Source organism: Notamacropus eugenii, chromosome 1, assembly GCF_028372415.1.
Source record: "Notamacropus eugenii isolate mMacEug1 chromosome 1, mMacEug1.pri_v2, whole genome shotgun sequence".
In the NCBI taxonomy this organism is placed as follows: domain Eukaryota; kingdom Metazoa; phylum Chordata; class Mammalia; order Diprotodontia; family Macropodidae; genus Notamacropus; species Notamacropus eugenii.
Genome location: NC_092872.1, coordinates 332854685 through 332882653, shown reverse-complemented (window position 1 = coordinate 332882653; position 27969 = coordinate 332854685). Strand labels below are relative to the sequence as shown.

The window sequence follows — 27969 nt, the reverse complement described above, 5'->3', positions numbered from 1 at the left end:
ATATGCCATATTAAACTCCAAACGTGTACATGGCCTCAGTCTATAAAGTCAACAAGTCAGTAAGCCTAGGCACAAGATAAAGTGCTGGTGTTAAAGAGAAAGGCACAAATAGGCCTTCCTCTCTCAGAGTTCACAGTATGACGTGAAAAACAACATGGAAATTGCTAAAGTAAACTAGCATAGGCCCAGGAAACATTTTTTTGTAGAATGTAAGATTTTAGCGGGGACTTGAAGAGAAAGCCATGAGATGGAGAGGAGGAGAGAAGGAATTCTAGGGATGATGAACAGGCAGTGAAAATGCAGTCAGGAGTTGGATTGTCTTGCTCAAGGAAAAGCAAGACCAGTGTTCCTAGATAAGGGAAATGGAGAGGGATGACGGTATAAGAAGATTGGAAAAGTGGGAAGGGGTCAGGTTATGAAGGGTTTTAAAGTTTATGCACACACCAAAAAATCAGTGTCATTAAAATTAGAAGAGGGATAATTAAGTGGTTAAAAAAAAGGAAAACAAAACCCCAGGCAAGAGTTCTAAAACTGATAGTATGTGTTCATCCTTCATTGCTGAGATAGTTAAATCAATTATGAATGCAATGGAATATTATTAGGCCAAGAAATTTCAGAAGGCAGAAATCTTGTATGAATATGAGCAAAGAGTGAAGTGAAGTATACAATTTATATAGTAACTATAACATTTTTTAAAAAAGAACTCTCAAAGATCTAATTCTGGTATTTGTATGACCACTGGTAGATCACTTAACCCCTAATCTTTCAGTTTCTTCCCTTGTAACATAGGAATGGTGTTCTACACTTCAAATGGTTAAGGAAATTGCTTTGTAAACCACAACATATTATATAAATGATGTTATATTCAGAGTCCTGTGGTAAGGAGACAGTTTTCTTTGCAACCTTTGAAATGTCTCATTTCTTTGTAGTCATGTTTTAAATATATTTCAAACTATGCTGACATTACAGTATTTCCTAAAAGATTTTTTTTCTTTGTGTATGTGTAGGCTTTACTTTTTGTTCTATAGATCTTCCAAAGAGAATCCAATTTCTTTATATTCACTTAGAATTTTTTACCAGATCTAATGGTTTCCTGATTTATAGAAGATAATATTTTATGTTCCCTAAATTTATGTTTTTCTAAAAAATCCTATTCTCCTTGTGTTAGGTCAACTTTAAAGCATGCAGTACCACCACCACTACCTCCCAAGGTAAGTTGCAAAATTATTATGAAGTTTAAAAATATTTTGTAAATAATTGAATTTTGACAAAATACAAAAAAACTGAACTTCAACTGAAAGCTTTCTTCTAATTAAAAAAAAAAAAGCTATGCAAGTTACCCAGTATGTATCTTCTATGAATTCCATGAGAGTGAGAAAAATCTCTGGTGAGTTGTTGAGTCAACGATTGTCACTTCCCAAATATAATGTTATAAAAATATACTGTAGAATATAGGTAAGATCTGGTGGTGTGGATACTTACAATCCCTATTACTATGGGAGGCTGAGGTTGGTGAACTCTGAGGCTGGAGGATTGCTTCTTCTTGGGAACTCTGAGCCACTACAGTAGGGCTAAAGCCTATTGGGTGATTGCACTAAGTCCAGCACCCCTGGTATGTTAAACACCCCTCCCAACGCACACACATACATCAGGAGTAGGGGACCACCAGATTAACTAAGGAGGGGTGAACCAGTCCTAGTCAAAAATGGAGCATGTCAAAGCTTTTATGCTTTTTATCAGTGGACTTGAGACTGTGTGTGGCTATGGCATTTCTAGCCTTGGTGAGATAGGGTGACAGTCTTTTCAGTACCTTTTAAGGAAAATCTAGCCTTAATTTATATTGGGGAAGGGATTAGGATATATCCCTACCTTCAGGGAATATCTTTGTTTTGAACTTAATGTGACTTATGGTGTAAAATCTAGACCTGTGTCTTTAAATTTCTATAGGACATTCACCTGAGTTTTTTTTTTGCACTATTTCCAAAACTGAGTTGTTTTTTTCTTCCTTCCCAAATCTGTTGCTCCTAATTCAAAACTTTTTATAACTTCGGCTCTTACCTTTCCCTCACTTCTGTTATCTAATGTTACCAAGTCCTATGGATTATTGTTCGTTGACATATCTTATTATAAATTCATAGGTTCACAGGTTGAGAGTGGGAAGAGACCTCAGAAATCTTTTAATTCAGCTCCCTTAATTTTACAGATGAGAAAATTAAAAACATTCTCTCACTTTTGTGACCTCATTAGTACACATTATCATCTCTATTAAGGTGACTTTCAGAACTATATATCTAGTCTTAGTATTATATTAGTCTTATTGTATATTAGTCTTCTGGGCTCATGTCCCACATTACTAAGTACCCATTTTGAACTGGATTTCTCATAGGCATTTCAAATAGAACTCATTATATACACTAATCTTCCCAAATCGTCCCATCTTTTGAAATTACTGGAAGGAAATTAAGGAAATCACCATCCTTCCAGGCACCCAGGTTCACATTCTGAGTCTTATCCTTCTCTCCTCACTTTTAGTCAACTTGCATATCCAGTCAGTCCTTTCTATCTCCTCAACTGTCTTATGTGACCACTTCTCTGCACTTACACAGAAACCACTCTAATTTAGGTCCTTGTTATGTCTTAACTAGGGACTGTTTCACCATCCTCTTAATTGGTTTCCCTTTCTAAAAGTCTCTCTTCTCTCTAGTCCATCTTTTTACACAATGGCCAAATTGATTTTCCTAACATGCAGTTCTAACCATGTCACTCCCTTACTGAGTTAGTATCTATGTTTCTACTTTTCTTCCAGGATGGAATATAAAACTCTTCACAACTTGACCTCAAACTACCTTTCTCATCTTATTCCTCCTCCATAGACACCAAAATCTAAACAAACTGATCTCTTGCTGTTCTCCACACACATCCCTCCATTTTTCAACACAGATCTTTGTACTGGATGTCCACCTCCCTGTAATGTATTCCCTCCTCATGTTATCTTCCCTGGTCAGGCTGGAAACTCCTTGAAGTCAGAGACTTTTTACTTGTGTCTTTGATTCTCTAATGTCTGACACAATGCCTGGCACACAGTAGGGGCTTAGCAAATGTTTGTTGGTTGATTCTTCAGTGAGGCCCTGACATTAGAAAGAAAACCTTCTGTGACTTTTACCTCTAGAGTACTTCAGTGACAAATAGTTGATTGTTTTCATTTCTATCAAACGATAAACATGCATTTGTTAAGCATCTACTTTGTGCCAGGCCTTGTGCTGGATGCTGGAGATACAAGTATAATCGATATCTACTTGCATTCTAATGGAGGAAACAGAAAATATATATAACATAAATACAGAGTGGATAAATATACATAGATATATTTATAGTATGTATTAGTAAAATGTGATGGTGCTAACCGTTGAGAGGATCAGGAAAGGCTTTATGCAGAACACAGTACTTGAGCAGTGTCTTAAAGGAAGAAGGAGGACTCTTCCCTCTGGTAAAAACAGTGTGTGGTCTGTGCATGTGGGGTGGCCAGGACAAAGGCACAGAAACAGGAAGTAAAATTTTATGAGTGAGGAACAGAAGACCAATTTGACTGATTAACAAAATGTGAAAGAGGGAGTGATGTATAATGAGGTGGGAAAGATAGGTTGAGGCTATTTTGTTTAGGGCTTTAAAGGCTGAACAGAGGAGTTTATATTTTATCCTAAAGACAGTAGGAAGCCACTACCCTTGATGGAGTGGGGGGGGGGGGGGGTGTCAAATTCTCAAATTTGTGTGTAAATTTCAAAGGACTAATGGTGAAAAACGCTGTCCACCTCCAGGGAAATAACTGATGGGAGTCTGAATGTAAATCAAAGCGTACTATTTTTCACTTTGCTTATTTTTTATGGGATTTTTTTGTCTGTTTTCTTTCACAACCTAATATGGAAATATATTTTACATGATTGCACAAGTGTAACATATATCAAATTGCTTGCCCTCTCAAGAAAGGGTGAAAGGAAGGAAGAGAATTTGGAACTCAAAATTTAAAAGAATATTTAAACGTTGTTTTTACATGTAATTGGAAAAGATAAAATTTTCGAAAGGAAAAAAAATGTGTGTGTAAAGGAAATTACTTAGATAGCGTCGTGTAGTGTGGATGGAAGCAGGGAGACCAATTAGGAGGCTACTGCAGTAATCTAAGCAAGAGGTTGAGAGAACTTCAGCTAAGGTGGTCATTCTCTGCGTGAAGAGATGGAACATGTGAAACATACCATAAAGCTTGAAATGGTAAGATTTATGTGGAGGCAGGGAGAATGAGCAGTTAAGAACAGTACCAAGTATATGTATCTGGAAGACTGGAAAGGCCTGACAGATTGGTCTTTGACAGAAATAGAGGATTTTAAAAGAGGGAAGGGTTTAGGGGAAAAGATAATAAGTTCCATTTTGTACATCTCTAGGACGTCTTTTCAGATGTCCAAAAGACAGTTGATAATTAAGGACAGAAGCTTAGGAGAGAGCCTCAGGATGGATATGTTTAGATCTGGGAGTCTTCTGCCTACAGATGATATTTAAACCCCTAGGAGCTGATAAAATCACCAAGTGGACAAATGAAGAGGGAGAAGAGGGCATAGAATAAAACCTTTTTAATCCAAGTATATTTAAATAGCGTTTTATCTTCTCTTGTTTTAGCCAAAGATAAATTACTATTCTGAGGACAGTTTCCCAGATGAAGAAAAGTCATCAACCATAAAATATTGTCCCAGTTCAGAGAACAGAGCTCCACAGATTCACAGAAGACAGAGTTGTATTCCTGGGATTGACACTTCCTCTCTTGGTATGAGCAACAGGGTTTGCTGATCTGAAATTCTCAGAGCCAAATACAGGGACATGGATAAATACTAGAAAAGTTGAAAAAGTAACCATTTTTTTTCATTTGGGTTTAGTTTTTATGGAACCATTTTCTGTTCAAAACGTTTTCACATATTAAGCCAGCTATTAAACTGATGATGCAGCCTTGCAAGGCGTGTGTTAGAAGAGGGCACCAGATTTGGGTGTCTTTGTCTGGTAACAAAGAACATAGTCAGACCAATGGTCACCCGTTACACATAATATTGTAGAAAAAGAATGTGTATATTGAATGTGTGTATCTGTTTATACAGTAATTTCCTTTACACCAGTGATTCTCTTTAGGAAACAGTGATGGTGTTTTGAAACTGATTAGTGAAAATGCAGGAGGATTAGGACAAGCACCACAATTGCCACGGAAAAAGGACAAGCGAGATTTTCCTGTAGGTATTCCATGTTGTTGATGATCTGGAACAAGTAATATATTTGCAATGTAAATGGAATATTTGATGTTATTAATTAGGTATATCTGATTAATAATTAATATATCAAGTTTTCTATGTCTTTTAAAATATTAGACTATTTAAACATTTTTTTCCCCACAGAAACCAGCCATCAATGGCCTTCCACCAACCCCAAAAGTATTGGTAAGAAATATTTTAATATGAAATTGTCATGTAACTGTTTGATAACAGTATATATTTATTCAATACTGAAGAAAGTCATTGTGTAAATGTAAAGGAGAATAATAGAATACTGTTATTTATAATGCAGTATTGTATGGATTTAGTAGTTACATGTCATAGTGAATGGAGTTCAGCACTTGGAATTAGGAAGACCTGAATTCAAGTGATGCCCCAGATCCTTACTAATTGTGTGACTCTGGGCACTTTAACTTCTTTTCCCTCAGTTTCCTCATCTGTAAAATGGGGATAATAAATAGCACCTACTTTGAACTGTGTGAGGATTAAATGAGATAATATTCATAAAGTGGTTTGCAAGCCTTAAAGTACTATATGAATGCTACTAATTAACCGTTATTTACCATAATCCATAAGTCAAACTATATCTTCCAAAAGAAAAATAACCCTAGAGAATTCCACTGTCAAATACTGTTTTCCAAGAGTTTTTTCCAAAAGATTTATTTTTAAATTATTATTTTGAAACAACGTATATATTTTCATAGAAATGATGGAAGTTAAGTTCGCAGATTACCTCTTTAATCACAGAAGACTAACTAAAATAATGCTAGTAGTATTCCACTTCATTTTGGCTTAAATAGGCTTTGTCATTTGGTCTGATGACCTAACCACCATTGTGCCTATGGGAAAATAGACAGTGGGGTGTGATAAGGAAGAAATTCTTGTGTATTTGATCATATGAGCACCTGCTATTGAGGTGCAACTAACTGATGTTTTTTTACCTTGCCAATAGTTTTGGCCATAGTCTCACTTACTAGTCCACAAAGAATTTGCCCTTGGAATGATGCAATCCCCCCATTTGTGTGAACAGAACTTTTGCAAATTTGTCAAGGAGTACTTTTCCTTTTTGCCTGATATGAAATAAATGTTAGTCCTCTTCTCTGATGTCAACCTTATAAGAGGGTTTCACAGTAAATATAATCACTGTATATAACCTACAATAAAATAGCTTATATTTTCACATTGAAGATAAATTAGGAATCCATAGAAATTTGGGAAAGCAATAAAAGAGTGTATGTCACAGTCACAGTTAAGGGCCATCTTGATGCCCAAAAGGCAGAAAATAGCCAGGGGTTGAGGGGAAGAGGCTCCTTTGATTTAAGGTCCCAAATTATAGCAGTTATTTTCTAAAAAAGGTATGAGGTGACTATATTGAAGTAAATAATAATTTTCTTTTTTAAAAGATGGGAGCATGTTTTTCGAAAGTTTTTGATGGTTGCCCTTTGAAGATAAATTGTGCGACATCCTGGATACATCCTGATACAAAAGGTAAAATTTCAGAATTTTTTAATTGTAAATTCATAACAAAATACCAAGCAGAATAGAATTAAGAATCCAGTGATTTAAGTTTTCCTAATTTCCCTGATCACCTTAAAAATATGATCTAGTGTCAGAGAAAGAAAGATCTCACATACACTAAAATATTCATAGGTTTTAGAATATCTGAACAAATTGTGTACATGAATGCAATGGGCTATTACTATTCTATAAAAACCAAAAAATTATGAAGAATTGAGAGAAGCATAGGAATACTTATGTGAACCAATTCAGAGTGAGGTAGGCAGAACCAGGAAACCATCACACAATGTTTGTAGCACTGCCAATGAAAAATGAAACTGTTCAATGCATACATACATGTTATATACATATATTTTATAATAACCAAGCAAAACCCTAAGAAAAGAAGTGGGCAAATCCCTTTTTCTCCCGTCTTAGAGGTGGGGAACTATGGATGTGCCTAAACTCTTACACCCAGTTGATGTGTTGATTTATTTTACTGGACTTCTTTTTAAAAATTCTTTGTTGCCCAAAGGTCACTGAGTAGGAAAGGTGGAAGGACATATTTGGAAATGAAAGTGATATAAAAAGAAAAATATTACAAATATGATTGTTTTTAATGACATACAAGGTTGATTAATGAAGGAGAGGAAACATAGAAGTCTCACTCACAAGATTAGACCTTATCTGAAAGGCAAAATGGCAATAATTTCATATTTTGAGAAATCTTTTAACCTTAATCTAATAACCTCTGTAACTTCTTAGTGGCAGAACAGATAGAAGTTTCTCTATGACAGTGCTTCCCTTGTTGGGTGGAGCAGTTTGTTGTAGCTATGTTTAGAGAAATCAAACAGTTGTTACAATAGGGTTGAGAAGAGTGGGATGGTATGAAATTTTTAAATTGATCTTTTTTCAGATGATCTTTTGCTATATAATCTGTAAGTGGACTATAATAAGTAACTAAAGTAATGCTCCATTTTCTATAAGGAGAAATTTCACAACACTAATTAGACGCAATTCATTTATAAAAACTTTCATCTCTTCCATGTAGATCAGTACATTATTTTTGGAACTGAAGATGGTATTTATACATTGAATCTAAATGAACTACATGAGGCAACAATGGAACAGGTAATTAAGAATTTTCCAGTTAGAATTCAAGTTTGTTAACTGAAAAAACCAGATGATTGTATTTTATTGAAGCCCTAGACTTAATATACTTGATATAATTCTTAAAAACATCTTCTCATTTTATTATTCATCATTTAAAAAAAGGCTGTTTATTTTTGAATCCAGACGTGTGATTTCATTGGTGTCAGCTATCAGTTAGGAAATTCTTCCTTAACAATTCAGATCAGCCATTTAAAGTGTTAAAGAGTTGTCTAAGTCCATAATAAGTTAAATTACCTGCCTAAGATTTCACAGTCAGTGTATATATCAGAGGCAGGCGTTGAACAGAGATCTTCCTGACACTAAGGCTGGCTTTCTCACCTTATATTGATGTATCATTATTATCAATTATTAGTAATAATGACAGACAATTAATTATTGCTCTAAAGGCCATAAACTAATAGAATCTGTTGGAAGGGGCCTTTGGTATCACATACTCTAACATATTCTAAAAAGAATCTTCTCTGTGGTATTCCCAGCAAGTGATCATTCAGCCTCCATCTGAAAATTTCTAGTGATTGAGATTCACTGCCTTCTATTTCACTTATGGGTGGCTCTGTTAGAAAGTTGTTTTTGTTTTTTTCCCCTCATCACACTTAATTCCACCTCTCTTAAACTTTCTGCCTTTACTTCTGGTTCTGATCTCAAGAGGCAAAAGCCAAGCAAGTCAGATCCTTTTTCTACTAATAGCCCTTCACATACTTGAAAGAAAGCTTTCTCTTTTCACCTAAATTTTCTCTTCTTCATATTAGAGATCCTCAGTTCCTTTAATAATCTTTGCATATGATTGCCAGTTCTCTTCTTCCCGTCCTTTTGTATTCTTTAGTGACATTTCTACTTCCTCTAGAAGCACGTCTGGGACTATAGTGTGCATTCAGGTGTGCTGGCTGTTCACTGCCTTTTACAATAAAAAGAGTTTTTTATTTTAAAAAACCATTGCAGATCTTTTCTATTATTGCCCTCCTATTTTCATTCTCAGATGCCCTTAAGATGATTTTTCTTACTTCCTTTGCTATGCTTTCTTTGAAAGTTTTTTTTTTTTTTTAAGAAAAAAGTCAGGAAGGAAAGGAATTATCCTAGCCTTATTTTAAGATACACAGAATGGGAATGGGAAAATGGAAAATGCCTGTGTATATTCATATTATATTAAAACAATGATTTTTTTTCTATAGTTATTTCCACGGAAGTGTACCTGGCTGTATGTTATTAATAATACATTAATGTCATTATCAGGTACGTATGCTATAGCCTAATATATATCAAAAATAAGCATGGTGCCTATTCAACTAATTTTATCTGTATTACTTAAAATTGCCATTTTGGACATATAACTTAGTAAAATAGCTTTGTAATATGCAGATTTGCTCTGCCACCTAAAAACGATAGGATTTTAGAACTCTCATCCTTTTTCCTACTTTGAATAATTTTAATGAATTTCTTATATACTGTCTTAAAAATCAGTGTTACCTTCTCTGTTTTCCTAACTCCCATCTCTAAGTTCTCTGTAGTAAACAAGTCTAATAAGATGATTACTTCATGGTCCTTAGGGTTTATATTGCCTCTAGATTTCCAGTTGTATGTGTGCTTTTTCGTCTATTTATATTACCAAGTATAAGTACCAACAAAGTTTTAACCTCATTAATTTCTACTTAGCCAGTGGGAACATCAGTTTACACTAGTGAAAAGTTTGAAATACAATGAATTTTTCAATAAATGTCATGGTACATTATTACTTATATATAGTAACTTAAATTGAGTCAGTAAATATTGCCTGGTAGGGAATTTTCAGGGACCTGTATTATAGAACAGATTATTGAGTTAGCATTTGAATTTTATATAAATAATTTCTAAAATGCAAGAACATACTTGAATTCAGATGTTTCTCTGAGATTTAACCTTTCTCTCTACAAATATGCTTTTATTCTTCATTTGTTTATGAAACCCTTCTTCACAGAGAGGAAATAAGCTTCAACTAAAGTTACTGTGTGAATTTTTCAATGCTGAATTTTTTCTTTCTGAATTAACACATAAAATTAACATAAAAGTGCCTCCTTCAACATTACCTGGAGTAATAATGTTGGGTTGTCACATTTCTATAGTGCTTTTAAGATTTACAACAAGCCTGCAAGACAAATAGTGCAAATATTGTTAGCTCTCTTTGACAGTTGAGGCAACCAAGACTCAAAAGAGATAAAATTACTTTTGGAAAGTTCCACAGCTGATTAATGGGAGAAGTTGGGCTAATCTGGTGCCCTTTATTTATACTAAATTGTCTCAACAGCCCTACAATAAAATAAGATACAAAAGCATTGTATTAATAGATTATGTTGCTAAAATAGCCTCAGAAAAACTGGCAACATTGAAAAAATTACCTATACCTTTAATGTTAGTTATTTAGTGTAGAGTCAAGTTAGCAAATTACTAGTTTCCTGGCCTAGAGTTTTTGAAAATATTTTTAGCCTGGGGAAGAGATATTTAGAGAAAAGAGTTGTGTGATAAGGTACACCTTGTGCTAGTCAACTTGAGGACTTCAAGGAACATAGAGAAAGCCTCATATTAAGCTTATTTATCAACATGGCTTATTGAAGACAAGCCACAGTGGACATGCTCATACAGTACGTATTCAAGACGATTTGTACGTTGCCCCACTGCCAAGCCCTGGGGGTCCAGTCTTTGTCAGGAAGGTGAAGTTGTTCATGCAGTTCCTCAGTGTGTCATCCAGCCTACTGGTTGTGTGACCACTGGATGACTCACAGGTCTCCCAGCCCTCACAATTTTTAACTGAGTTAGACAAAGGGAGCTGAAACTTCTTACAAATGGAACAATTTTTAGTAGGTCAGACACGGCCACATTTGTAGAATTTCTTTGGAGTCAGGGCCTATACTCATGGATATTCGTTAGTTCTAGCTTCCTCCTTCTGAATGTCCCCTCCTCCTCTGAGTAAAGGGACCTTATTAGCTTACATCTAATCTTCCCTCTTTAGTTCTAGTAACTGTAATTTTTATTGAATAAGAACATTGTTACTTCATTTGTTTTTCATCTTTGTATCTTGATTACCTAGCATAATGTCTTGAACATAATCGGTACTTAATAAATATGTATTCATTAGTTTCTTTAACAGCCATCTAATTGCCTTCTATGAACAAGAAATTGCGAGGCATTAAAAAAGATGAATGTAATTAGGATATGCTCTCTGCTGTTGTTATGGAGTTTACGGTCTAGTGGGGAATGAAGTGGGGAGACAGCAGTACACAAATGTACTTACTTGCACATTTGTGCAGAAATATAGAAGGAAAGATAATATGTTGGTAGGGGGTCAGGGAAGGCTTCTTGGATGAGATGACATTTGAGCGGCGTCCCAAAGGATGAATAGGACAGTAATAAGAAAGTACTGATATATACAAGGAACAAGAAGTTGACCGATCTCTTTGGAGTATATTTTATGTGACAGAGAATGCTTCCTTGGTCTTAAACTAGACTTGAGGATATGAATTTTGGAGCGACAGGGTTAAGTCTATGTACATAGATCAATTGAAAGTTAATCTGTCAATGATATGATGGATGTATTGGGAGGAGGGAGAAACTAGAAGAGACCAATTAGAGGGTTGTAAGGTATTAGAGCCTATTCTCAGGTGACAGTAGGACTAGAGAGGAAGGAATAGATTCTAGAGATATTGCTATTTCCTCATCTATAAAATAAGAGGATTGGACAAGATAACTTAAAGAATGTGGCTAGCTCATAAATCTAGGATCCTAAGTAATAAATAGGACACACACATGCATGTACACACGCACATAAAATTGATTATTGAAAGCGAGACAGAAGAATCAAAGATAATGTTGAGGTTTTGAACATGGGTGATTTGTTGAATGGTGGTGCCATTGATAGAAAGAGTCCATTTGGAAGGAAAAGATCTATTTTGGACATATTGTGTTTGAGGTGCAAAAGGGATATGTTGGTTGAAATGCACAAGGAGCAATTATGAATGTAGATATGTATTTAGGAATCATTCGTGTAGAGGTTGGTCATGGGGGAAAAGTTCCAGGAAGGGAAAAATAGCAAAACGAGCACAGAACAAACCTTGGGAAGTATGTAAGGTGTTATCAAGAGGAATAGGAGCCAGCAATGGAGCAGGCAGAGAGGTACGGTAAGAAGAGCCGACCGGAGAGAAGGTTACATGCTGTAGAAACATCGGGCAAGAAAGGAAAGTCTTAAAGTCATCTAGAAGCCCTTCTACAAGTATGCCTGAGATGTAGCTGCCTAGCCTTTGCTCAGAGAGATCCTCAGTGATGAGGAAGCCATTACCTCACATGGCAACAAATTCTAGTTTTTGATAGTTCCCATTTAAGAGGAGTTTCTATAAAATAGTAAAATAGTACAGTGCAACTCCAGTACCTAACAGGACAGTGGAGATGATAGGTGTGTCATCCTCTCCCCACATGATTTCGATTTCCTCTTTCAGGCCTCTGTATTTTGAAAAAGCTGTTCATTCTGTGTAACTTGGAAATTTAACTCCAACTCTAAATAGCAAACAGGACAGAAAGAACGATGATGTGTCTCTTCCTGTTCTCACATGATTTTGATTTCTGCTCAGTCTCTACATTTTGAAAGCCTGTCATTCCAGTTTGCTTGGAGACTGAGTAATTTGATATGGCAATATCTATTGTAGAAGTTGCATTTAAGTGTTTGCAGAACATTGTTATATCTGGGCAATTCTGGGCAACAGTTCTGTATGTGAAAATGGTTGAGTTCTACCACTACTTAGTTCTCCATGGTATTTTGAAGCTAATTATCATATGGGAATGTGTTGTCTGTCACTCTTTGAAAGATAGCAGTCTTATAATTCTACCCTTGAGTCATGCCTGTGATATTTCTCACAGTTTCTACCATTTACCACATTGATCAATCACAGGTTGTCTTCTTCATCATCTCATTCTTCTCGTCTTTTTTGATAGGATTCAGTTAAAAACAGTCCTTGGAACAAGTTGGTAGCCTCTTTTAAACTTAATGTTCTATGAATTATTATAGAATTGTTTTTTAATTTTGTTTTTTTGTTCTATTTTAAAATTTATTTTAAACTTTAATACACAATAAGAAAAGAAAAATAAACACTATAAACTTAAATACAAAATAAGAAAAGAAAAAAATTGTCATGCACAGCAGAACAAGAGAAGATTCAAAATATACAGCAATAAATTTCGATTCTAAGAAAGTCTGTACAACGAATTCTATTTATTGTGTTCAGAGCTGTACATCTTTTCTTCCTTGTAAATTTTCTTTTATTCTCTGCTATGTACTTTTTACTTTGTTCTTTTCCCCCTTTCTCCCCGCCTCCACCAAGAAGGCTACAATTAATCAGATATAGATAGATATATATGTATAGATATATACATGTACACACATAGATACACAGACATACATATATACACACAAAAATATACATATATATTGCAACAGTAAGCACCCCAACATACATAGGGGGGCCTGCTATCACAGTTGCTTTGATCTGGTTTTCTAAAAGGAAAGGCAACTTTTGAGGGTTTAACAATCTGCTTTAATCAAGCACATATATCATCCACCTAGTTCAGGGGAAAAAGTCAGCACCCTGAACTTCAGAGAAAATACAGAGATATCATAGGTCAACAGACATAGCTTCCAGCTGGTCTGACCATAATCAATACCTATATCACAGATCAACAGACAGATGCAACTGGCTGACCATACCTACATAGTTACCAGAGAGGGAAGCACCAACATCTGGGTTTTCAAAGCTGGAGGGCTCCTTAGTGGCTTCTCAGAGTCTCATCTGACCAAACAAACACTTGTAAGCCCCAAAGTAAAACTGCAACTGAGAATCTTATTCACCTTTTAGAGCCAGAGGGCATCACAACCCTTGAGAACCAGAGCCTCATTAACAAAAGTTGTGGGCGTTCCTACAAAACTTCCCAGGCCCATTAATAGATCAGGAAGATCTTTAATCACATCATTCAATCAGAGGCACTTCATACTAAAACAAAAACAGCAAAAGATCCTACTTTGCTTGCCCTTACACACATATATACATATATATTTATATACACACACACACACGCATACTTGCATACACATATAATCATACTCATATATAGAAGTATACATTCATATACAGTTTGTCCTCTGTTTCTTTGAGGGTGTATAACCTCTTCCTTCATAAGTCCAAGTCTTTCCATATTTTTCTATGTCCACCAACTCATCATTTCCTACTCCACAGCAGTATTCTGACCTTACATTTCAGTACTCTAAAACAATATTAATTAATATGACTGACTTTTAAATCTGTTTTAGCTTTAACTTTGAGGTTATGGTTACTATTCCTGCTTTTTTCCCCTAATAAATACTATTCCTGATCCTAATTTTATATTTGTGTGTATATATATATATGTGTGTGTGTATGTATATGTATATATATCCCTCCTGTCTCCTCTACTTTACTTTTACCTGTTACCTTGCCCTCCTATTACTTAACCTACCCTCCCTGCCCTAGGATCCCTCCCTTATTTTTCCATTCCTGTTAATCTAAATACTCTTCTATTACCCCCCATATCCTATTTCCTCACCCTTCCCTCTAAAAATTCCTCCCTTATTCTCTCCCCCCTCCCTATTCCCTTTTATTTCTTTCTGAATTTAGAAAACTTCTAGGTATGTATTTATTTTTCCTTCTTAAACCCATTCTCAGTTGAAGTAGGGTTAGAGAACTACAGCCCTTCTCCCCCATTTAATTCCTCTGAATCAGTTCTTCCTCTTGCACCTCATTTGTATAATTACTCTTTACCTTTTCCTAAATGGTTTTATTTTTTAGAATCATATCATACTCAGGTGTACCCCATTCTTTCTTTCCAACTACCCAATTACTAATAACAATCTTAGACATATATTTTACATTTCCTCATATAAAGAATATAGTCTGTCCTTATTGAGTCCCTTGTATTTAGTCTTTGACATATACCTTATATTTCTCTTGGATCTTATTATGTCAAACCTTTTATTATTTTTAAGTTGTTGTTTTTTTCACAAAATCCTGAAAGTGCAATTCATTAAATGTCATTTTTTTTCATTCTGGATTATGCTTAACTTTGCGGGGTACGATGTTTTTGGCCATAACTTCCACTCTTTGATACATATTGTTCCAAGACCTACTGTCTTATAGTATTGCTGCTGCTAGGTCTTGTGTGATTTTAATTGTGGCACCATGGTATTTAAATTGTTTTTTTCTTGTTGCTAATAATATTTTCTCCTTGAGCTGGGGCTTTCAGGATTTTACTATGATATTCCTGTAGGTTTTCCTTGTAGGATCTCTTTCAGGTGGTGATAGGTAGATTTTTTTCTATTTTTACTTTCTTCTCTTGTTCTAATGTTTCAGGGCGATTTTCTTTAATTATTTCTTGTTTATTGTATTAAGATTATTTTTTGATCGTAGCTTTCAGGTAGTTAGATTTTTTTTATATTTTCTCTTTTTGATCTGTTTTCCAGATCGGTTTTTTTTATGAGATGTTTCACATTCGCTTCTTTTTTTTCTTTATTGCCTTTTGTGATTAAATAAAAGTATTAAAATGTAAACTCATCTTCCGTAGGCTCACTGAAAGTTTTTTACCTCATCCTATTCCCACATTATTTTAATGTTCTTGGGCATAATGTTCTTAAAAGCTTTTCAGTCCATTTACGTAGAAGAAATTTGAGCATTTGATGTGGCAACATCTGTTTTAAATGTTCTTAAGTTTTTATGAATCAGTGTTATATTCAGATGATGCTGATAATTATTATCTAAACTGTATCTAATAGAAACAAAATTATAATGTAACTGCCACATACTGGTAGTATGATTTTTTTTGTATACTTTTTAGATTTAGATATAATTTTTTTAGATATAATTCAGATTTCTTACTCTGCTGATTTCAGTCTCTTTTCATTTAGGTTTAATCCACTAAGTTAATTTAAATATCTACCTGATACCTGCAACATAACTATCACAATTTATATGGCAGTGAATAAGGAAAACATGTTTTATTGGTTTTTCCATGTTATGGCAGGATATGTAACAGTGAAAAGAATGTTTTGGCTTGCATTGTAATTTCATTACGAGGTGCTTTTATTAGTCTGTATTATGCTTTTTTCATATGTATATGTACATGTATATGTATATGTGTATATATATATATATATATATATCCTCATTTGGTATGAATGATCCTATCTGTTGTGTATGCTTCTATAAACAATTTATTTTCTTTAAAGTAAAGTTTAAAAGGAAAATCTGTTTTAGTTATGTACTACCAAGAAATGCTTAATTTCTCATTGCAAAACAAAATTTTGGCTATGATTTGAAATTCTCTCAGAATAGTTTTAACTTTTTTTAAATTTTTATTTTTTTGGGTCTGGCTTTTTGAACGTTTCTGGACTCTTCATTTTTAGAAGGTAAATATTTGTACTTTTACTTGAAAATTGCATTAATCTACTATTAATGTCTATAACATAAATAACCTGTTTCTCTTTTGTAGGAAAAACTTTTCAACTCTATTCCCATAATCTAATAGCCTTGTTTGAACAAGCCAAAAAACCAGGATTAGCTGCCCACATTCAAACCCACAGGTTCCCAGACCGAATATTGCCAAGGTACAGAATATGGACTTTGTTATTTTGAGAAATAATCATCTTTTTAAATGAACTCATTTGTAAATCAGGAAGAAATCATAAGAATTCCATTCAGAATAACTACAGAATGCATAGTATACCTAAGAGTTAGTCTACTACCACACAGTAAAGATGTATGTAAATATTATCGCAAACATTCTTAAGAAGGGAAATATTTACTGTGAGTGATAAATTTGTGCTAGTATACTTAAAATGATGGTGGTACCTAAATTAATTTATACATTTAGTGCAATACCCCTTGAATTTTGGAGCATATTACCAAATTCATTTAATTTGTAGAATGAAACAAAACATTGAACAAAATTTATTTCAGTGACTAAAAGGTGTAAAGTCTTTAGGGAAATAATGACTTAAAAGGAAAATATGATTGAAGGGAGCATAGAAGATGTATATGCATACTGTGAAGCAGTAATGTTCAAAACTATTTGCTGCTGCTTAAAAAAGAAAAATTAGATCCTTGGAACAGCTTGGATAGCCCAAAAGCAGAAGTAATTAAATGGCATTTCAGTGTTTGATAAATGCAAAAATATAAATTATTGAACCTATCTTTTGGACAAGAATTTATGGGAAAATTGAAAAGAAATTTTGCAGAAATTTGACTAACATCTGGCACCACATGCCAAAATAAACTCAAAATGAATATGTGTGCTTATGCAAAAGATAGGAGGATACTAGAAGAGGAAAAAATGAGACCAAGTATTTTTCACAACTATGAGCAGTCAGTGTTTTTGTTTTTTACGAAGAATTCTTAAGCTAAGGAATAGAGGCAATCATAAAAGATAAAACAGAAAACTTTGACTATATAAAAGTAAAAAGCTTTTGCAGGAATGAAATCAATATAGAATTAGAAGAAGAATGATAGAGTGAGAAAATATTTGTATCATATATTACCAATAAAAGTCTGATATTGACACAATATGTAATGTGTAGAGCTAGAGCCATTCCCCAGTCGCTGAGTGGTCAAAGATACGGTGTTTTCAAAAGAACTGCAAATTGTAAGTGACCATTTGAAAGCATACTCCAAAATCACTAGACGAAATAAAAAATGAAAGCAAATTTAGGTATCACCTCACACAAAGAAAATTGGTAAAGATGAGCTAAAACCATGATGGAACAATCAGTGTTGGAAGGGTTATAGGAAGACAAACACATTAATATTCTGTTGGAACTGTGAATGGTTCAGCCATTTGAGTTATCAGTTTGGAATACAGTACTTAAGAAAAGTGACTTTGACCAAGCAGTTATGTTACTGAGCATATACCTCAGAGAAGTCAAAGATAAAAACAAAGGCTAGTGTGTAAGATATTCATAGTAGCACTCTCTGTGGTAACAAACACAAGAAATGCCAATTAGGGACAAATAGGTGGCTTACTGGATAGAGCACTGCTCTTAAAGTCAGAAAGACTTATCTTCCTGAGTTCAAATCTGGCCTTAGACACTTAACTTGCTATGTGACCCTGAGCAAGTCGCTTAACCCTGTTTGCCTTAATTCGTCATCTGCAAAATGAACTGGAGAAGGAGATGGCAAATCACTGTTGTATCTTTACCAAGAAAACCCCAGATGGGGTCTGGAAGAGTCTGAGACAGCTAAACAACCACAACAATCTTTGGGGGAAGGGTTGAAAAAAACCCTAAGATATTTGAGTGGGTTAGAATATTGTTTTACAGAGATACAAAAGATTACTAAGGCAGAATGTTGCATACTTTGTCAGATTTAGTCACTATGCCATAGGTTTACGCTTAATTGTTTTCTTTGTTTCAAATGAGGATTCAGTCTGATGTGAAGGTAGAAAGTAGCTCCAAAAGTGATGGATGTAAAGATAAATGATGTAAATAAAACATTTAAAAAACCAAATCAATAAAAAGTATATTCTCCAATCTTAGCAATTAAAAGAAAATAATGCAGTTTGTATTGATGGAGAAAATTCTTCATCTTAGTTTTGAGAAGTAGGGTATAATATAATATCTGATCATAAGAGTACAGCAAAGTATCTGAAGATCTGTTTATAATTTCAGGAAGTTTGCCTTAACAACAAAGATTCCTGATACAAAAGGCTGTCACAAATGCTGCATAGGTAAGAATAATACTTTTTAACTGGAGGGTAAGAGCTTTGAAATATTATTTTAAGAATGTCCAGGAATAATGTTATAGAGTTCTTAGGTTTTTGTTTTTTAGTGATATGTCTGGGAGATCATAGTATAAAAAAGTTTGAGGATCATTGCTTAATTGCTATTTGATGTGTATAATTCTAAAGTCATTTTACTGTGTTATCTAAGGGCTTTCTCTCTTTATTGTAGTTGGTTTGGTTATATCTTCCTTCTTAACCACCTGAATCAGTTGTCCCTGAAGAATATTCTTTTTTCCCCATTGCCAATTCCATACTCTCTTGCACTGCCAGCATCATTCAGCATCCTCTCCTTCTTTGAGATCCCCTGAATTTAAATCTTATCATTCAGCCCAGACCCTGGTTACTGTTATTTACTGGTCTTCAGGACATTCTTGTTCCCTTCTCAGTGAGTTTAGTTGTCTCAGTTGTCTGCCTCACAGACTCCCTCCAACCTGATTCCTTCACCCTTTCAATGAAATTTCAGCAAATATGTTGTTGACTAAAATACCCAAACCTAGTTTCTTGATTCACTAAACTCATGATCTGTTCCTCCACTTTTACCTTGCTATTATTTAAAAGTGGTGAAGTTCCTTTAGCTGAACATAATCTTTAACTTCATCTCTTCCTATACGTTATTTTTCCAAAACCTATTTTTCATTTTCTTTGGACTTTTAGTCCCTCTATCCCTTACTGTTCTCCAAGGCTATCATCCCTACTTTGGCTACATTGTCTTTTCTTCCAAATCTCAACCCTTTAATGAACTAGATTAATTTCATACTATCCACACTTGCTTATATTTGTAAAGCACCTAGCATAGTACCCAGCACATAGTAGGTGCTTAATAAATACTTATTTACTCCCTCCCTTGTCTTTCATATATTGACAAATCTCATTCCTGGATTGCTTCTACCATCTACTACATCTCTTTCTGCTCATATCCTCCTAATTCGTATGCCCTTGAACTAGAACCATGCTAACTTGGTCTACCACAAATTTATACTAGCAAATCTGAACTGGGCCTCTTAGCAGCAAAGCAATTTTTTTTATTCCCTTTTTGATTCTCTGCTTCACACCACAAATAGTTTTGTTCTGAACTTTCCCTTCTCTCTTCAAGCTTCCCATAGTAACCCTTTCAGCTGGAGACTTCATATTTTGCCCCATGCTTTACCAAGAAAATCAAGGATATTCACCCTTGAGCTCCCTCTTCTCTCCACATTACATATTCCCATTATGTCATCTCCTACTAAGTCCTCCTTTACCCGTGTTTGTGATGAAGTGCTCATAGGTCCTCTGGAGACAACATTATTGCATTAATCTGAGTTCTTAAGTCCTTTAAAATTGTTTTACTTCGCAGTGTTGCTGTCCTTGTACAAATAATTCTCTAGATTTTGCCCACTGCACTTTGCACTAGTTCATACTACCCCAAATTTTCTGTTCTCTCTCTTGTTGTTTCCTATGATATAGTAATATACCCTTACTTTCATGTTCCACAATTTGATTAACCTTTAAAACCCAGTTGTCTAAGATGCAAGTTAAGGTACCCCTGTAGATCCTAATTCTTTGATTTTATTTTCTTTTTTCTCTTTTACTACTTCCTTCAGAATGAGGAAGTTTGTTTTACTTGCAGCTATTTCCTCCCCGAAATCATCCTACCTTTTAACATCTCCCCTCCTTATCTTTTCTTTACCAAACTCTTTGTGTATGCAGTCAGACCTCTTTTTTTCCATTTCAGATAAGCGTGAAACATAGATGATGCCTACTCACCCAATTCCTTCCTCCATGTTGTAATCTTCTCACATATCCCAGTTATGAGAATAGTTAAATTCTCCCTCCTCCTTCTCCCTCCATTCTGTGCTAGTATTTTCCTCCCCTTACGTTCCTTCCCTTTCCCTTTTCAAGCCTTCAGAACAGAACCATTCCACTCCCAGGTCTTCTGTTTTTCTTATTAATTCCCTCCCTTTAAAGACATTAAAATTCTGAAGAGACATTTGGGTTCTCTCCCCCCACCACATTAGAATGTTAACTCTTCATCATCATACAGCCCCTTTCTATTTATTGCACAAATAAATTTACTTTTTTAGATTTCTTTTGACTCTTGCATTCACTTCAAATTTTTTACTTAATTTTGTTCTTTTCATCAGAAATGCTTAAGTCTTCTTTTCCATTAAAGATCCATTTTCCCCCTTGGAGTATTATAATCAACTCTTCGGGGCAGATTATTCTAGATTGTAAGCCTACATATTTTGACTTTGGAAATATTGTATTCCAGGGTCTCCCTTCAGTTTTGGAGATAATTGCTCCATCCAGTGTGATCTGGACTTTGATCCCTTGGCAGTTGAAATACTTGTTTATAGATATTTGAAGCATTTTTTCTTTTACGTCCATGGAGGCTTTGGATTTTAGGTATGACATTCATGGGAGGTTTCCTTTTGGGGGGCTTCATGGTTTTCAGGAAATGGTTGGTGGATTAGTTCTTTCTATCTTTGCCCTCTAGCTCTAGTAAATCTGAGTAGTTTTCATTTGTGATTTCAGGTTTTTTTTTTTAAATCATGGCTTTTAGGAAGTCATACAGTTATTAAATTTTCTCTGGACATATTTTCCAGGCCAGGTTTTTAAAAAAGTTTTTCTTTAGCCTTTTACAGTCTTTTGATTTTATTGTAATATTTCTTGCTGTTTCATGGAATCATTGATTGCTATTTATTCTCTTCTAGTTTTCAGGGAATCCATTTCTTAAATAAATGATATTGCTTTTTCTTTTAAACTATGCCTTTCATATCTTTCCAAAGCTTTTATTTAACTTTTTATCACTTCATTTTTTTCTAGGTATCATGTAGTGGTAATGGAAAATCCATGTTTTTCTATGAGTCACTCCTTAGAGTTGTTATAGTTGGAGGATCTAAATTTTACCATATTTTTTTGGTACTGATGGGTGTTTTCTTTTATTCATCTATCCATCTTTTTTTTTTTTCGCCAGAAAGTTGTTTATTAGGGGATATAACTTTTGGCTTTGGGAACCTATGAAGCGAAGAAAAAATATAAAAATGATCTTCAGTCTCTTCCATTTGTACAGTGATGCTAGCAAAGTGATAGAAAAGAGAGGAAAGAGCACTAAGGATCACAGTTTTTAGACAGTCTATAATACCAGTGTAACTGCTAATACTCTACATGTTATCTTTTTGTCCAAAGACCAAGAAATATAAAGTACTGTGCAAAATTGAAAGCATTATATCCTTCTCCTCCTCCTCCTCATCTTCTTGCTGTTGTCGTCGTCATTTTCGTCTTGTTATTTTCGTGTTGTACTCCTCACTAGAATGTTAGTTCTTGCTTGGTCTGTTGCCTTCTACGGGGAGAGGAGAAACACCATGCTATCATTTCTAGTCTCCTACTTTTGGGATACGGGGCAAGTACCATTCCAGCACGCTAGGTCTTCTACCTTCTGAAGGAAGAGGAGAAGCACCATTCCATATAACAAAGGATTTCCCCTTTCCAGTAAAGAGGAGAATTGTCAGTCTACCATATCTTTTTTCTTGTCTCCTGCATTGAGGGAAGGGGAGTGGGGAGCACCACCATTTCTTTTGCTCCCTCAACTTGTTTGAGCAACCTAAGGGCTTGAGAGGATTCCATTTGTGGCCAAAGCCTAGAAATGTTGATAATTTATAATGAAGAACTCATTCCTCTACGATTAACGAATGCCCAACAATTCTTAGAGACAAGTAATGGAACATGTAGAGTTGGCTTTATCATGGTTCCAAAGACATCAAGAGACATCATTTCATAGGATACTTGATCTTTTCTTATGATCACACTGAACATTTGCAAAAAGGTCATTATGGTAGGAGTTGCAACTGATGTGCCAATGTCTGAAGTGGAGGATGAGGAGACAGGGCAATTCTGCAAAGAATTTGCTAACGCCTTCCAAATTAAATTGCTACGTATATACTTAACTACACTGCACAGGTAGGCATAGGGAATAATGTTAAAGAACTTTGAAAAATGTGTTTCAGGGTTAATGAATGAAACGAAAGTTTTATAGTTTAGAAGGAACAGTGCCTGTGAAGGTGAATGACATTAGACGGAGGCAGCTGTTTTCTTTATTGCCATTTCTACTTTCTCAGATGAGAGGCTGTGATCTTAGTGGTTACAACTTTTGAGTATATAAGGTGGGGTTCATCTCTCCATCGTTAATTCCTGAACTGTTGCTTTGCTACTGTGCTTTTGGGCAGGGATGTGCTTGGTCTTGTCCAGAGTTACTTGGGTCCACTGTTGACCTACTTTCAGGGTTAGGCCCTATTGTGCTAGACTTTGAGGGCTCTCCCTAATATCTCAGGACAGAGTGCTAATAAACACCTCCAGCTTCTAGGCCCTGTCCAGGTCTGAGCACTACAGTGATGTAGTGGTTTTTGCTGCATTCAGCTGCCCTGCTGCACTTCCACAACTCACCCCCTGGGGCTTTCTAACCATGGGATCTACTCAGGAGACCCCTCCACTCTTGTTTCCCGGGGACACAGAGTCTTGCAGGCTATATGTATCTTGCCTCTTCTTGGTCTCTACGTTTAGCGTACAATTCCAGATTCTTTCCATAATGGTTGGTAAAGTTATGATTCACTAAGATTTCTTGGAGGACCTAGTATTTCATGTAACTTTAGCAAATGAAATGATTATCAGGGGAAGAGGAAATTGCAGGCATGGGGAAACCTCATCAGCAAAGACATGGAAGTGAGAGTACAATGTGTTTAAAGGAAAAACAGTAATTCATTTTGACTTGAATGTATGGAAGGGAATAATATGAGAAAAACTTGGATATCAGTACTTTTAGATTTGTCATTTCTTGCTACAATTATGTGATGTTCATAGTCTTATATTTCCTTCAAGTGAGAAACCCGTACACAGGACACAAGTACCTCTGTGGAGCTTTGCAGTCTGGAATTGTTTTACTTCAGTGGTATGAGCCAATGCAAAAATTCATGTTAATAAAGGTATGCTCCCTATATTTATAATTTCTTTTTCTGACAAATTATAAAGAGCTACTACTATCATGTCATTTGTTACAATTTCCTTACCAATTTTATTGTTTATTTAAGTAAATTTAATTTTATCAAGCTAATCTACTTCCAAGAAGTTTCACATTTTTTAGAAACTATTACATGCTTCATGTTTTAAGTTCTGTTAAAAGTAATTCTTTCTGGAATTACATCTATAGGGAAGTGAATACATGTTTGGTATATTCAGTAGCTGTCTAACTGACAGAAAGGAAAATATCTTAACTAAAGTTCTCTCATTTATTTTCCTGTAGCACTTTGATTTTCCTTTGCCAAGCCCTTTGAATGTATTTGAAATGCTAGTGATACCGGAACAAGAATACCCCATGGTGTGCGTAGCTCTCAGCAAGGGGGTTGAATCAGGTCAGGTTGTTCAGTTTGAGACAATCAACTTGAACTCTGCATCGTCATGGTTTACAGAAATTGGTGCAGGTGAGTAGAGTTCTCTTCTCCTTTTAGAATGTGAGGGGATGTTTGTTTGTGTAACAAAAACAAATAAATAAACATATTCTCTTTTCCCTGCCCTCCCACTCCCATGATAAAGGGGAAAGAAAAAATATTTAAATATAATTTGATGCTGTAGTCAGGAGTTAGTTTATTATGTCATGGTACAAGATGATTTACTAAGGAAATTTTGCCAACTTCTTCAAACATTAATTTTCAACCCTGAGTCCTTGTCCTGCTTGAAATTTCTGCTGCCTTTAGACACTGTTGACCATCTTCTCTTCCTGGCCTTTCTCTACAATTTCATGATAATATACTCTCCTGGTTTTCCTCTTTCCTGTCTCCTGTGCAGGCATTCCTATGATTCATATAATGATTGCTCTCTTTGGGTGTTCCCCAAACTGAGCTGCCTGAGCCCCCTTTTCTCTGCATTTTCATTCATGAGATCATCATCAGGTCTCATCATTTTAATTGCCATGTCTGTGTAGATGATTCACAACTCTATATTGTCTCTCTTTGGAATTGCAGCCCCATATCACCAATTGTGGCCATAAGATATTCCATAGGCATCTTAAACTTTCCATGTCCAAAACAGAACTTGGTATCTTTCTTCCCTCCCCTACATCCATTCTTCCTCTATACTTCTCTTTTTCTGTCACAGGTACCACCATCTTTTCCATCTCCTAGATTCATATCCTCAGTGTCATCTTCATCTCTTCCCCTTCCCTCACCCTATATTTCTAATTACATTCCAAATCTTGTTCCTCCTGCTTTTATAACGTTCTCACATCCAGTCCTTTCCCTTTTCACAACCTTTAATTTCAGACCTCAATCTGCTTTCCTAGACTATTACAATGACTTCTGGAGTGGTCACCCTGCCTCAAGTCTCTCCTCATTCTAATCTGTCCTCCATACCGCTGCCAAAGTAAATTTTCTTAAGTGAAGATCTGATCTCTTCTGGGTCTCTTCTTCTCAGTCAACTCCAGGGGCTCCCTAGTGCCTGCAGGACCAAATAGCAATTCCCCTGTTTAGCTTTTAAAGCCCTTCCTAAGCTGGCCCCATAGTACCTTTCTATCCTAAATGGTCATCACTCCCTCTGCAATCTAGCCAATCTTTGTTCCTGTCCCTTATACCTGGCCCACCGGCTGAGTTGTATCTACCTACAATTGTACTGGTTGTCTTCCTTCCCTGAAATGCACTCCCTGCTTACTCTGCCTCAGAATCCCTCTCCTCCCTCAATGAGACAATCAAGCACCACTCTAAACAATGAAATAAAAACATTACTTAATATTACTTAACCTTTCCTTTGAGTTTTCCTTCAGTTTATCCGGTACATGTCATATTTGCACAGATTTGTTTACATGTTGTCGCCACTGTTAGGCTGTGAGCTTCTTCAGCGCAGGGACTTTTGGTCTTTGTTTATATCCCTAGCACTTAGCACTATGCTTGGCACTTCATAGACCCTTACTAAATGCTGTGACTTAATTTAACTTTCTGCATGAAGCCCTTTTTGATTCCACTATTCCCAACTGCTAATACTCTTCTCCTACCTTATATTTAACTACCTTGTATTTATTCTTATGATACTTATTCAGTGTGTACTTATTTGAATATTTGTCTCTGGTTAGAATTTAGACTCTTTGAAAATAGGGATTTCCTTCCTTGTTTTTATATCATCAATGCCTAACTCAGTGTCTGTCACATATAAATGCTTCTTTATTGTTTGATTGATAAACACCATTACTGATAAAAAGAATTAAATTTGCTTCACTATTTGTATTTTAATAAATTTCTACACAAAATTCCATAACTTTTCAGTCATTTCCAATATCAAGATAGTTTTTCTCTTAAGTGGCACATTGCAAAATGGAGAGAGAGCTTGTTGAAGTGGCTCGAAAGCTGGTCTTGAAATTGAAACCAGGAAAATCCAGGTTCAAGTCCCACCATTCTTGTCACATACTAGCTATGTGACCCTGGGCAAATCACTTTATCTCTGAGGCTACAAGTTATAAAGAAGATAATCTCCTACAGGAGTAAAGGGAGTGTTCTCTTATTGGCCAAGTCCCTTTTACCTATGGTTATAATTAGTTGTATCCTATTCTTCTGGCTCTGCTTTATTTTCTTTGAATTATTCTGTAAAAGTTTTTCCCATGGTAGTTATTTAACTATTTATTTAATGTTTTATTTTCCCCAATTACATGTAAAAATAATTTTTAACACTGATTTCTTAAAACTTTGAGTTCCAAATTCTCTCCCTTCCTTCCCTCCCCCTCATTGAGAAGGCAAGCAGTTTGACATAGGTTATACATGTGTAGTCATGCATTTCTATATTAGCCATATTGTGAAAGAAAACAGGCCAAACAAAAAAGAAAGTAAACAAAAGTATACTTCCACCTACATTCAGGCTTCATCAGTTCTCTGGATATGAATAGCATTTTTCATCATAAATCCTTAGGAACCTCCTGGGATCATTGTATTACTGAGAATCGCTGATATTCTTACACTGTTCTCCTGGTTCTGCTCATTTCACTTTGCAAAAGTTCATCTAAGTCTTTCCAGGTTTTTCTAAGGGCATCCTGTGTATTCCATCACAATCATTTGCCACAACTTGGTCGACCATTCCCCAGTTAATGGACATCCCCTCAATTTCCAATTCTTTGACACCACTAAAAGAGGCACTGCAAATATTTTTGTAGATACTTTTTTATTTTTTGTATATTTCGAGGTACAGACCTAGTAGTGGTATTGCTGGGTCAGAGGGTATGCATGGCCTTATAGCTCTTTGGGCATAGTTCTAAATTGCTCTGCAGAATGGTTGAATCAGTTCACAATTCCATCAACAGTTCTTTAGTGTCTCAGTTTCCCCACATCCCCTTCAAAATTTGTCATTTTCCTTTTCTGTCATCTTAGTCAATCTGATAGGTGTAGGATGGTACCTTAGAGTTTTAATTTACATTTCTCTAATCAGTAATGATTTAGAGCATTTTTTCGTATGACTATAGATAGGTTTGATTACTTTGTATGAAAACTACCAGTTATATTCTTTTGCTATAGTTATCATTTGGGGAATGGCTCTTATTTATATAAATTTGACTTAGTTCTCTACATATTTGAGAATATCAGAGACACTTGTAAAGTTTTTTTCACAGCTGTGATTATTGTGTATTTCCCTCCATCCTATTCCCCCCTCCCCCCCATTTAAACTACTCATTCTCTCTCTTTTCACCCAGTCAGTCCTCAAAAGTGTTTTGCTTCTGAGTACTGCCTTCCCCAGTCCACACTTCCTTCCATCAACCCTCTCCCAATTGAGTGTCTATGTCAGGGATGGGGAACCTTCAGCCTTGAGGGCACCTAGGGCCCTCTAGGTCCTCGAGTGTGGCCCTTTGACTGAATCCAAACTTCACAGAACAAATCCTTTTATCAGGAGGCCTTGAGGCTACAGGTTCTCCTCTCTTCCACTTCCCGCCATTCTCTGGTCTATGTTATTCCCTCTTTCAGCCAATTCCAATAAGAGTAAGTTTGAGGTGTCCCCACCAGTCTGCCTCGTCTTCCCCTCCAGTATGAAAGTTCTTTCATGCCTCTTTTATATGAGTTAATTTACCCCATTCAACCCTCTCTTCCCTTCCCCCTTATCCCAGTGCATTCCTCTTTCTCACTCCTTAATTTTGTTTTTTTAAGATATCATCCCATCATATTCAGCTCACAATCATGCTCTCTGT

General features: G+C 35.5%; 1 protein-coding gene across 3 annotated transcripts in view; it reads left to right on the top strand.

Moving 5' to 3' along the window:
* Positions 1-27969, top strand: part of MAP4K5 (mitogen-activated protein kinase kinase kinase kinase 5) — a 164968-nt gene that overhangs the window by 117086 nt on the left and 19913 nt on the right. For all 3 annotated transcript variants that reach the window (XM_072629792.1, XM_072629794.1, XM_072629793.1), the window contains 11 exons: positions 1169-1211; positions 4666-4810; positions 5167-5264; positions 5427-5468; positions 6707-6791; positions 7852-7931; positions 9143-9203; positions 16506-16620; positions 18676-18734; positions 23640-23743; positions 24061-24238. In XM_072629792.1, the coding sequence (XP_072485893.1) occupies positions 1169-1211; positions 4666-4810; positions 5167-5264; positions 5427-5468; positions 6707-6791; positions 7852-7931; positions 9143-9203; positions 16506-16620; positions 18676-18734; positions 23640-23743; positions 24061-24238 (1010 nt within the window). The remainder of the gene's footprint in view (positions 1-1168; positions 1212-4665; positions 4811-5166; positions 5265-5426; positions 5469-6706; positions 6792-7851; positions 7932-9142; positions 9204-16505; positions 16621-18675; positions 18735-23639; positions 23744-24060; positions 24239-27969) is intronic.